The sequence below is a fragment of the Pristis pectinata genome, chromosome 10 (assembly GCF_009764475.1).
Source record: "Pristis pectinata isolate sPriPec2 chromosome 10, sPriPec2.1.pri, whole genome shotgun sequence".
NCBI lineage: Eukaryota > Metazoa > Chordata > Chondrichthyes > Rhinopristiformes > Pristidae > Pristis > Pristis pectinata.
This window is the reverse complement of record NC_067414.1, coordinates 83,587,713-83,600,369: the sequence shown is the minus strand read 5'-3', so window position 1 is coordinate 83,600,369 and position 12,657 is coordinate 83,587,713. Positions and strand designations below refer to the sequence as shown.

The 12,657-nt window shown below is 40.0% G+C and overlaps 1 protein-coding gene across 3 annotated transcripts in view; it reads right to left on the bottom strand.

Annotated features, from left to right (window-relative positions):
* Positions 1-601: 601 nt before the first annotated feature.
* Positions 602-12,657, bottom strand: part of afg1lb (AFG1 like ATPase b) — a 98,390-nt gene continuing 86,334 nt past the window's right edge. Inside the window, exons 11-13 of one of the 3 annotated variants that reach the window (XM_052024711.1) lie at positions 3,428-3,568; positions 2,469-2,582; positions 602-1,210 (exon numbers count right to left, since the gene is read on the bottom strand). In XM_052024711.1, the coding sequence (XP_051880671.1) occupies positions 1,085-1,210; positions 2,469-2,582; positions 3,428-3,568 (381 nt within the window). In that variant the 3' untranslated portion in view covers positions 602-1,084. Of the gene's footprint in view, positions 1,211-2,468; positions 2,583-3,427; positions 3,569-6,049; positions 6,111-10,547; positions 10,750-12,657 lie in introns of those variants that run through there. The other 2 variants (XM_052024713.1, XM_052024712.1) reach the window with 2 other exon arrangements.

Here is a 12,657-nt window from a genome sequence, read left to right as displayed (position 1 = left end):
ACATCACTTACCTGAAAGATGTTGTTATTCCAGAGGAACAAACTTCCATCCAGCTTTTATCGGCAAGCCTGCTAGATAGAGAGTGATAAACTTAAAGTCCCAAAATCAGGTGTGACTTGGGCCTCACTCTTTAGGTGATGAGATTCTTCAGTCATCCTCTGCCTGAGCATGTACAAAATTTATGGTTTTGTATGTCACACTGTCAGTTAACTGTTTAACCTATGAGGGATAAATAAGGTGAGAGGGGAAAGATTTAAAACTGACCTGAGCGACAATTTCTTCGTGCATGGGGTAGTCCATATATGGAAAGAACTGTCAGAGGAAGTAGTTGAGAAAGGCAGAATAACAACATTTAAAAGACATTTGGACAGGTACATGGATGTTAAAAATTTAGAGGGATATGGGCCAAATGTAGGCAAATAGGACTAGCTTAGATTGGCATCTTGGTCAGCACGGACGAGTTAGGCTGAAGGGTCTGTGTCTGTGTTGTATAACTCTGACTCTAAATAATTGAATATGTCACCCACTAAAAAGAATAACAAAGTTTCTTGAGGTACAATACATTTATTCTTAAGAGCTTAAATATACATAAATACTTAAAATTTTCCCTGAGGACATAGCGTTAACGAGAACAAATCACAGTGAGAGATTACTGTGGATGGAGTGAGTTGGATGGAGTTATATGCTTTTTCTTGATCTGTGATTTTATTTCATTATTTTTTGGAGCAGTCTAAGAAAAAGGACAAATTCCGTAACATGGAAACCCTACCAAAGTAAATCGGTGCAGAACAGAAGAGACAATTAATCAAGGAAAGATAACTGGGTGATAAACCACAAAAAGCAATACAAAAGGAAACTGTCCTCTAAGTTAAAAACAAAAGACAACTACACATTAGTTTAGGCCCAGCAAATTTTTGAAAATGTTGTGTGGAAGTACATCAAATGGTCCTGTTAATGAAGTGTTGAAAAAATGGGAGTACACTTATACTTCGTCATGTTCATCTCAGTCCTTGCATTAAACTAAAATTTGATCCATTGTTCATTGCACTTTGTGGATTTTCAATTAAGTTTTACATTCACTCGGTCACTTCTTCCTCCGGTCTCCTTCATTCCAGTACTGTTCAGTTTGCATTTCCGTGAGCCGGGAGACCGTGCGCTGAAATGCAAATATTTCTTCCGCTCCAGAAAAAATGGAAAGGTCTTCTACCTTCTGTGTGTTAGAAGAAAATTACAAAAGTGGGTGAAAATCTATTTTCATGCTATCAGGATGGGATGCACTTAATATGCAGTCAGTTTATTGCAATACTGATTACTTTCACTGTTGATAACATGCTAATGCCAATGGACTGAACAGTAGCAATTAGGATGTTGTTCCCTTGGACATGAGGAGAACTCTCTGCTCTTTCAATAACATCTTCAGATCTGAATAGTCACACGGGACCTTAATTTAATGCCTTTTCTTTCTAAACACATTGACTGAATGGATACATCTGTAACATTTGTTTATAGGCCATAATGGCACTATAATTTTGGTGCATGCCAGGTACCCACAGATGGTACCTGGCATGCACCAAAATTTCATCAAGATTTCTCTGAGAAGAGAGCACCAAATCCAGTTGAATAGTCCATAGTTACAATGTCGTCTTGAAAACTGGGCAGACACCAGACAAGTCATTAGTGTCTGCAGTACCAATGGGGAGCAGACAGAAAGAAGCACTGACGACATGATTGAGAATAACTCTGCTTGCACCCACTTTAGAATGGCACCTTTTATTCCTCATTCTTCCAACCAAAACGTATCACCACATTCTAAGCCTAAAATTTAAATATCATATATTCGCCAATATCACCATCCAGTTTATTCCTCTGTGAAGTCTATCACTGTGCTCCTTATTGATTACCACATGCTCAAATGTTGCACAAATTGTTAACACAGATGAAGAAAAGCAGTGTTCCTAGTCCTGACTCTTAGGGAACCCCACTACATACTTTCTGACATTCTTAAAAACAACTGTGCTTTTCAGTTCCTGTTCCTAAGACAAATTATTCACCTGATTTCCTTTCTTATTCTAATGGTTTCAATAGTAAACATTATTAAGTTTCTCTACATCATACAGTAGCTTATTGCGTGGGCCTTATTGAAAAGTTTGATAAAGTATAAACTGTAATCAAAATTATGAAAATGAGTATTGAAATAATGAATAAATTGATTTAAAACAATGAATCAATATCTAAAGTCTATTGTATGAGATGACCACCACCATTCTTTACTGGGAATCCAGTGATGATTAATAAGCGGAATTTGCAACCTAATGAAACTCTTACGCAGTAGCTTGGCTGCAGGTTTCATCCAAAATTTATGCAAACAGATGGGGATCAGTAGATTCCAAGCTGCTAGTTCATGATGTCACCCGAGCAGAGATGCTTCAACATTTTAGAAAGGGAAAACTATAAACCACACTACTCACGTGATTCAATCCTAGGTCGTCTATAAACACTCTGGCATCATCCTCGTGACTGTCATGATCCTTTTGAACAAATATATTCTCCAATGGCATTGCAGCTAAGCAAATCACCCTGACCTTTAAGAATGCAAGGAATTAAAACCTTGTTTTACAACTCAATAGAACCAGAAGGCTTTCACTTGATTTAAAAAAAACAGATTTACAACATTCAAAATATTCCCCAGTGCCTGATTGATAATTACAAGTCAATGTGCCATTTTCCATAAGTATTTTTTCCCATGGGGAATTCATGGTTCACTTTCATTACCTAGACCAGCATTTATTGCCCAATCCTGATTGCCCTGGAACTGAGTAGCCTGCTGGATTATTCTGGAGGCCATGTAAGTGTCATCCACTTTGGTGGGTCATTCTGCAGTCACAAGTAGGCCAGACAGGATAAAGATGGAAGATTTCCTCCCCTGAGGTGAACCAGATGGGTTTTTATGCCAACTCAGTAGTTTTGTGGGGTTATTATTACTAATGAATAGTTTTTTTTTGTTATAATTCCATATCATTAACCAAATTCCACATGGATTCCCTGGAGGTAACAGTAGGTCAGGATTAGGAGCAGGGCTGGAAAGGTGATGCACAGAGCAGCTGCCCGAGATCAAGCCAAGAGGAAAAAGACAGGAAATTTCTTAATCACAACCTAATAATGCTTTAACAGAATCTGGGTAATAGAAGTCTGGGCAATTACATTCCTTAACACTTGGAAATGCAGAGTTAACTTTAAAAGCAAACTTTGAAAATGATAGTTTACTACTAGCCTAAATGGATGTGTTACATCTTCAAATTTACATCCTTCATCATTCTCTTGCACTTTATATCAAGATAAAATCTTGCTCATGGTTGTAAAAGCAAAGATCCAGATAATCACGGTGTTTCACCAAAAGTACTTCGAGCAACATCTAATGAAATCCAACCTTATGATCATAAAAGGTATCAATAAGAGTGATGAAGCGCCGTGCTTGAGTCTTCTTTGCTAAAGTCAGCATGGGTATGTTCCTGATGAACACGGTGTCGAAATGCTTAGCAATCTCCAGGTAGTCACTTGCTCCAAGGGGCTACAATTTAAAAACAGAAGCACATTATAATACAGACTTTCAGTCAGCATGTTGCAGCTTCCATTTGGTGACTTTATTTGCAGTTTTATCCTCACTACACAAGCAGATCCATTTTGTGATTGGCTTACACCAAAAAAGGTGAGCAATAGATCATCCCTCTCCCCCCACCTTCTTATTCTGGCTTCTGTCCTCTTCCTTTCCAGTCCTAATGAAGGGTCTCAACCGAAACATGGATTGTTTATTTCCCTCCATAGATGTTGCCTGACCTGCTGAGTTCCTCCACAACATCTTGTGTGTGTCATTATGGGGCCACCACAGGCCAGGAATTAATACTTCATCAGGAAGGGGGGGTTTTGGCTTCCAGCTTTAACACTGCACCAATGTACAACTTTCCAGGCTATCTGCTGCAATCCACATGACTTTATCAAATACAATTTTCAAATCAGTATCAATTTTTGCTGATGCATTTTGGACAAAAATGTACCCAACCCTCCAGAATGGACCTAACATTAAGGATGAAACTCTGGGCACTGCTACGGGAGAAAAATCATAATACATAAAAAAAAGTTTGCTTCTCACTTTAGTTGAACAGTTTTGGTTTTTAATCATTAAAATATTAAATTGTTTTTTCCTGCTTGCAGATGATCTTTCCAGGAATGTGCCCAGAGCTGGCAGAACAAATTCTGCATCTTGGAGACAAGAAACTTGCTCAAGAAAATCAAACATTAAAATACTAAAGATGTGGGAAATGGGAAACATAAAATTCTGGCCACACTTAGCAAGTCGGGCACAAACGTGGAGAGAAATGATAAAGTGCAGATGTGATCCTTCATCAGAATGAGCTCCAATTTTTTTTAATGCTGAAAGTCTGGCTATTGTTTCAGCAGTGAGGGAGGATGCCTTGACTGGGCTGTGGCTATCAATGTTCTAGGGATCTGAGACTATGTGGGGTGACATCAGCGGTCCAGGAGAAAAGGATGATAGGCTTGCAAGTAGTAGGTAAAAAAACTGGGCTTATGGAGAACTGAGTAAGGGTTGAGTGAATGTGGAATTGATGGGCGGGGCTCTAGTGTTTGTAACTGTGCAGTGGGATCCAAGGCAGCAGGCAGATGCTCAGTTTGAAATTAGGAGGTGTGGTAACCTTGCAATGAGGAAGCTGTGAACGTTTACTATCAAAAACTCAATCCAAGTCTTATCAAAACTATAATCAGCATGATGGTACTTTAAAAATAAGGGCTGAAAGTTAATTTTGGTATTTCTATCAGTCTCGGCAAACAGTATTGTGCAAATTTAATTTAAAATGGCCAAAGGATAACAGGTTTTCCCTACAATATATGAAATTACCATTCAGTGAAACATCTTGGTCCTGTATAATCAGCACTTAGTGTGCTAGAAACAATTTGAAGTAACAAGTTTTTTAACATGGATCCAGGATAAATGAGTTGAAGTTACTCTTCAGCTTTTGAGAATGGGTCTTCCTTAAAGTAATTAAATAAAACAGCCTTCAGGACATGAGAGAAGGACAATGAGGGCAAGGGTACAGGGGAAAAAGAGAGAGGTGATTTAATTAAACATGAGGCTCAAACAGAAGAAAAATAAAACACAAGTTCAAAAGGATTAATGAATTAAATAAAAAATAAATGACTAACGGACATGAGAAACTAAAGTTTCCCATTTATGAGCAATTATGAACTAGCTTAGCAGGTAGAAAGAGAAGATGCTGAGGTGGGGTTAGGATGGATATTCAGTCCGAAAGTAGGAGTGCTTTAGAGTTGTCAGGGATGTTATAATAAAAGCTCTGCTTTCTCTAATTTAAGAAAGGTCAACAGTAACAAACTATCTGCTGGAGGAACTCAACGGGTTGAGCAGCATTTGTGGGGAGAAAGGAATTGTCAATGTTTCGGATCAAAACCCTGCATCAGGACTTTCCTCCCAATTCTTTTCCTCCTGGCTTGCTGGGCATACCCCACTGCCTCACCATTTTGAATACATTACACAGATAAAGAAGCTTAATGTGCTGGTAAATGCCCCCATTAAGCCATTTGGACAATCTATCAAATTCCCTTTTGTTCTTCACTTCCCTCCACCACCTTCTCTCCTACTGAAAACTAACTTGTTTTCCCTCTTTCCCAGTTCTGATGAGGGCTCCTGGAATCTGAAACGTTAACTGTTTCTCCTTCCGCAAATGCTGCCTGACTGCTAAGTTCTTCCAGCATTTTCTAGTTTTGTTCTAGATTTCCAGAATTTGCAGCTTTTTGATTTTCATTTGATGTATGTTTCTATTTGTCTTAAATCAGCCATTTGAGCCAAATAGTTTGTACTGTACACAGTTAACATTACACTTTTGTAGCATCATCCAGTATCTCGCAAATATATCAAACATGCTGATGTATTGCATCGTATGGCATTGTATAATTACTTCATATCAGCACTGAATCAGTGTGCATTACATAGAATATTGACTCAATGAATATACTTAACTGGTGCCACTTTCTCGTCTTAACAAAACTAAAGCTGGGAACATTCAGTAGTCAGGCAGCATCTGCAGAAGGAGAAACAGTTAACATTTTGGGTTCCAGGAGCCTTCATCAGAACTCTGAAACTGGCGGAATCTCCAGCACGGTGCCAAGGTTATACTCCATTACTGGAGGCTCAAACTTTCAGACGAAACATTAAACTGAGGTTCTATTTACCCTATGCAAAAAATCCCACAGCATGGGACTTCTCCCTGGTGTCCTGGCTGACATTTATGCCTCAAGCAATGTAAAATACCAGTCAACGTCACCTTCCAGTTTGTGGGTCCTTGCTGTGCAGAAATAGGTTCCTCACATTACAATAGTGATTAAGCCTCAAAAGTATTCTGTTAGATGTAAAGTGGTTTGGAACAATTTATAAGGAGCTCCAGAATATGGAGACAAAAGAAACTGCAGATGCTGGAATCTGGAGCAACAAACAATCTGCTGGGGGAACTCAGCAGGTCGAGCAGCATCTGTGGGGGGGGGGGGGGGGTAGGAATTGTTGATGTTCAGTTCTGATGCAGGATTTCCATCCAAAATGTTGACATTTCCTTTCCCTCCCACAGATGATGCTTGCTCCGCTGAGTTCTTCCTGCAGGTTGTGTGTTTGTCCAAAATATGGTCTTCTTTCTATACTTGCCTTTCCTCAAATAGTATGCATTAAACAATGAGCTACTTAAGTACATTAAACAACCCCAAAACCAATGCCGATCAACTGAAACTGCAGGTAACAAATATTGTTTTTACTCATCAGATAAACAAATCTTCTCAATCAAAATTATTCATTGCAGGAAAAGTACCAATGTAGTTTTCACCAAAAAGAGAGAAAAAACTCACAAAGCTTTAAATGCTGTTCTTATTATGGATAAAAGCTTGTTTTCTTTATGATGCCAGTGTGTCAAAATAGAAACATACAATGCAACAGCTCTGGCTTTTCATCTTCAGCCCACTTCAGTTGGGATGTTAGAGTTGTTCACGTCATTCCTTTTGTCCTTTGCCCATAGCCGCTTTATTTATTTTGCGGAAATCCACCAAAGTGGAATGATTTAATGCATGCTCCAAGAGCATCATCTCAGTTCCAGGATTATTATTTTCCTACGCTGAACAAATTCTGCCCTGCTCAGTAGGAAGTTGAGCCTTTTGTTTGGCTGCATTAGTTATTCTAGGCAGAGAGATGCTGTGGGTTTTTTAGCAAGAGTAATATACAAAGTGCACCATTCTGTAGGTGCTTTTAAATCGGTCATATCATATTTCCAGCAAACTAGTTACTTAGTAATCTTTCAAAATACATGGGGAAACTGGAAAGTAAAATGATGACAGAGGCATGTACTCATGCCTGGGCACAATGTCAATGATTTTCTCCTTTCAAGGAAATTAATGGCAATCTTGAATGCTCACCAGTTAACAGAGTTAAGCTACATATAACAAGAAGATCCTAGGTTCAGCTGCCACTCTCTGATATCAGCTGGAACAGTTGTAAGGGGAATGATCCTGGTTTCAGCACCATTATGTTCTGTGAAAGCAGAGACTGTGGGTGCAAGGGAAAGCCCTAACTGTCCAATTTGTCAATCTTCCTTCTGTTTTTATCTTGGATATCCAGTAGCTGCAGTACTTTGCTCGGGTCACATGAGCTCCAGTGACAAAATCCGGCACTATAATTCACAGCATCGGCGCATAAGCTCCATACGGTGGTGTCCTCACATCAACTGTCTCCATTAAAAACTATCAGCACCATACAGTCATACAGCACAGGAACAGGCCCTTTGGCCCAACTTGTCCATGCTGACCAGAGCTAGACTCATTTGCGTGCATTTGGCTCATATCCCTCTGAATCTTTCCTATCATTGTACCTGTCCAAATGTCTTTTAAACTGTACCCACCTCTACCACTTCCTCTGACAGCTCGGTCCATATACCCATTAACCTTTATGCCCCTCAGGTCTCCTTTAAATCTTTCCCCACTCACCTTAAATCTATGTCCTCTAGTTGTAGACTTCCCTACCCTGGGAAAAAAACCTTATCTATGCCCCTCGATTTTATAAACCTCTATAAGGTCACCCCTCAGCCTGCTATAAATAAAGCCCCAGCATATCCAGTCTTCTTTATAACCGAGGCCCTTCAGTCTTGATAACATCCTTGTGAATCTTTTCTATACCCTTTCCAGCTAATCATATCCATCCTAATAGCTAGGTGACCAGAACTGCACACAATACTCCAAGTGCGGTCTCACCAACATCTAGTACAGCTGTAACATGATGTGCCAGCTCTTGTACTCAATGCCCCAACTAATACAAGTGTGCCAAATGCCTTTTTTACAAAGACTTGCTATGTTTTCATACAGCAGGTCAATTCAGCGTGCTGGACATCTGAACACTTACTCCCCATCTCCACCACTCTCTCAACACTCCAAAAACCCCTTAGTCCAAATGCTGGAAATATCCAGTACGTCAGGCTGAATCTGAAGAGAGAGGGAAATGGTTAACATTTTCAGTTTAAAACTTTTAAGGTTGAAAATCTTTCATCAGAAATGTTCTAATGAAAGATTATCAAACTGGAATGTTGACTGTATTTCTCTCTCCACAGATGCTGCCTGACTGGCTCAGTACTGCCAGCAATTTTGTGTGTTTCCTTAAAATTCCAGGATCTGCAGTATTTTATTTCTCAGATATACATTATGTTTGCTCCGTGTTTAGACAATCAGACTGCCAGGGGCCCCTGTACCTATCTTCACCAGTAGAATTACAAGAAGCTAATGGAGGGTTATTCCCTTTTCTCCTCAGAAGTACAAGCCTCTTAGGATGCCTCCAGAATCAGTGACTACATTTACTCTATCAATCCGAACATTCCCTAGACAAAATGAAGATTCACATATTAAACCAAAGACTTTCTGAATCATTAAAACAGAAAATGCTGGAAAACTCAGTGGATCAAACAACATGAGAGAAAAACAGAATTAAAATTTCAGGTTGATAGTCTTTCCTCAAGACAGTTCGAATAGAACCTAGAACAGTACAGCACTGCACAGGCCATTTGGCAAACGATGTTGTGCCAATCTTGATGCCAATTTATACTAAATGTCCTCCTGTGTATCATCCATATCCCTCCATTCCCTTCATATTCATGTGTCTATCTAAAAGCCTCTTAAACTCCACCAAACTGCCCGCTTCCACTACTACCCCAGGTAGCCCATTTCAGGCACTACCACTCTCTGTGTAAAAAACTTGCCTCTCATATTCCCTTTAAACTCCCCCCCAACCTTAAAAGCATGTCCTCTGGTATTTGACATTTCTATCCTGGGGAACAGATTCTGACCGTCTACCCTATCTATGCCCCTCATAATTTTAAAAACCTCTATAAGGTCTCCCCTCAGCCTCTGACGCTTTAGGGAGAACAACCCAAGTTTGTCCAACCTCTCCTTATAGCTCATACCCTCTAATCCAGGCATCATCCTGGTAAACCTCTTCTGCCCCCTTTCCACAGTCTCCACATCCTTCCTATAATGGGGTGACCGGAACTGTACACAATACTCCAAGTGTGGTCTGACTAAAGTTTTATATAGCTGCAGTATGACTTCCTATGTTGGCGCCGGAAACGTGGCGACACTTGTGGGCTGCTCCCAGAATACTCTATGCAAAAGATGCATTTCACGTGTGTTTCGATGTACATGTGACTAATAAAGATATAGGATAAGATAAGATGAAGGCAAGCATGCCATACATCTTCTTTACCACCTTATCCACTTGCATAGCCACTTTCAGTGAACTATGGGCCTGGACCCCAAGAATCCTCTGTACCTCAATGCTATTAAGGGGTCTACCATTAACTGCATAATTTTTCCTTTTATTTTACCTCCCAAAGTGCAACACCTCACACTTGCCCAGATTAAACTCCATCTGCCACTTCTCTGCCCACATCTATAACTGATCTATATCCCACTGTATGAAAGTATACCATATACATATATACGGTAGCATAGCGGTTAGCGCGACGCTATTACAGCGCCAGCGATCGGGGTTCGATTCCCGTCGCTGTCTGTAAGGAGTTTGTATGTTCTCCCGTGTCTGCGTGGGTTTCCTCCGGGTGCTCCAGTTTCCTCCCACATTGCAAAGACGTACGGGTAGGTTAATTTGGGTTCAAAATGGGCGGTGCGGACTCGCTGGGCCAGAAGGGCCTGTTACCATGCTGTAAATAAAATTTTTAAAAAATTTTAAATATTGCATTGTACAAAAGTTCCAGTGAAAAAGTTTTCAACTCAACAAGTTTTAAACTGAAATATTAAATAATTCTCTCTCTTCAGCTCTTGCCTAACCTGCTGGGTATTTCCAGTATTTCCTGTTTTTATTTTGGGTTTCCAGTCTACAGTATTTTGCTCAAGTCATTAGCTCCAATGACAAAGTCTGGAACTAGAATTCACAGCATTGGTGTAAAAGTTCCATACATTGGGTCCTCACATTAAATGTCTTCAGACGCTTTATCAATTATGGATGGTGTCTCTCCGCTTTATCAGTGTCCTTTCTTCCATCATGTGTAAAATGGGAAATGGGAATACCCCTCTGATAAAGGGCATCCTGGTGGCCCAGTTCCCCTGCTTGCATGTGCAAGCAGATGGGATTAGTTAGATTGACCTCATAGTTGGCACAGACATGATGGGCTGAAGGGCCTGTTCCTGTGAAGGAAGAGAGGAATTTTGAAAGATCACTGATTATAACAATGGATAGGAAATGGAACTTGAATTTGTTCTGTCTGACACTGTAGTCTAGAAAGTTCTGAGAAAGATGAAGAGCATGGAAGTCTTTAGATTCCCATAAGCAGAAAGTTAAATTGGTAAATTGGCTTATTATTGTCACATGTACCAAAGTACAGTGAAAAACTTTGTATTGCATGCCATCCATACAGATATTTCATCACATCATCCCGTAAGCACAAAGTTAAATTAGTAAATTGGCTTATTATTGTCACATGTACGAAGGTACAGTGAAAAACTTTGCATTGCATGCCATCCATACAGATCATTTCATCACATCAGTGCATTGAGGTAGTACAAGGGAAAACAATAACAATGCAGAATAAAGTGTTAGTTACAGAGAAAGTGCAGTGCAGGCAGACAATAAGGTGCAAGGTCATAACGAGGTAGACTGTGAGGTCAAGAGTCCATGTTATTGTACTGGGGACTGTTCAGTGGTCTTATAACAGTGGGAGAAAAGCTGTCCTTGAGCCAGGTGGTTCGTGCTTTCAGGCTTTTGTATCTTCATGCCTGATGGGAGGGGAGAGAACAGAGAATGTCCGGGGTGGGTGGGGGCTTTGATTATGCTGGCAGCTTTACCGAGGCAGCGAGAAGTCCATGGAGGGGAGATTGGTTTCCGTGACGTGCTGAGCTGTGTCCACAATTAACTGCAGTTTCTTGCAGTCTCGGGCAGAACAGTTGCCGTACCAAGCTGTGATGCATCCAGATAGGATACTTTCTAAAATGCATCGATAAAAATTGGTGAGGGTCAAAGGGGACATGACGACGCCCATGAGGAATACAAGATCAGATGAGGTTGGAATTGTGGAAAGAAGCAAAGATAAAGACAGAGATCTCATTGAATTAATGACTGGAAACATAGACTGGCTCCCTCGTAGATGTTAGTTTAGTCATACAATTGGCAGAACAAGATAGGAGATTTCTAAAGGTCAGAGGTTGCAGCTACCTGGAAGTATATGACAGGAAAAGGAAGGTTTGAGATAGACAGAAATAAGGATGTGTACATAAAATTGTTGGCCCAGAACTTGTATTAAAAAGTACAGCACTAACAGCATCCAACATTAAATAAATTGAATGGCAAGTAGCACAGTTAAGTGCAGAAATTCAAAGAGTAATTTGCTCTGCTCCTCTATAGCTTAATTCATCAAAATCAATGTAGAGTCATGAAGTTGCTGCATTTCCCACAAGATATCCACAAAACACCACAAGTAAAACCAGGGTTGGCACATTCAGGTGTCACTGAATTTTTAACTCAACAGTCTTTGAAATGTAAACAATGTTGGGGATTTGAAAAAAAACTGAAATTTATTTTTTAGGTTGGACTTCATTTGTTGGAGCGCAGGAGAATGAGAAGTGACCTTACAGAGGTGTAAATCATGAGGGGCATAGATAGGATGAATGCACACAGTCTTTTTCCCAGGGAAAGGGAATTAAAAAATTAGACGGCATAGGTTTAAGGTGAGAGGGGAAAGATTTAAAAGGAACCTGAGGGGTAACTTCTTCATACAGAAGGTGCTGCATCTATGGAATGAGCGGTCAGAGGAAGTGCTTGAGGCAACTACATTAATGACATTTTAAAGACACTTGGACAGATACATGGATTGGAAAGGTTTAGAGAAATATGGGCTAAATGTGGGCAAATGGGACTAGCTTCAATGGGCATCTTGGTCGGCATGGAGAAGTTGGGCCAAAGGACCTGTTTCCATGTTGTATGACTCTAACTTTTCATTTGCGCCTTAACTCTATCTCCTTTTTCATTCAAGCACTTCATTTTGCTCTCAATAAGTGTTTTCATAATGGATTATGTATTCCAATTCATTCCTCCTCATT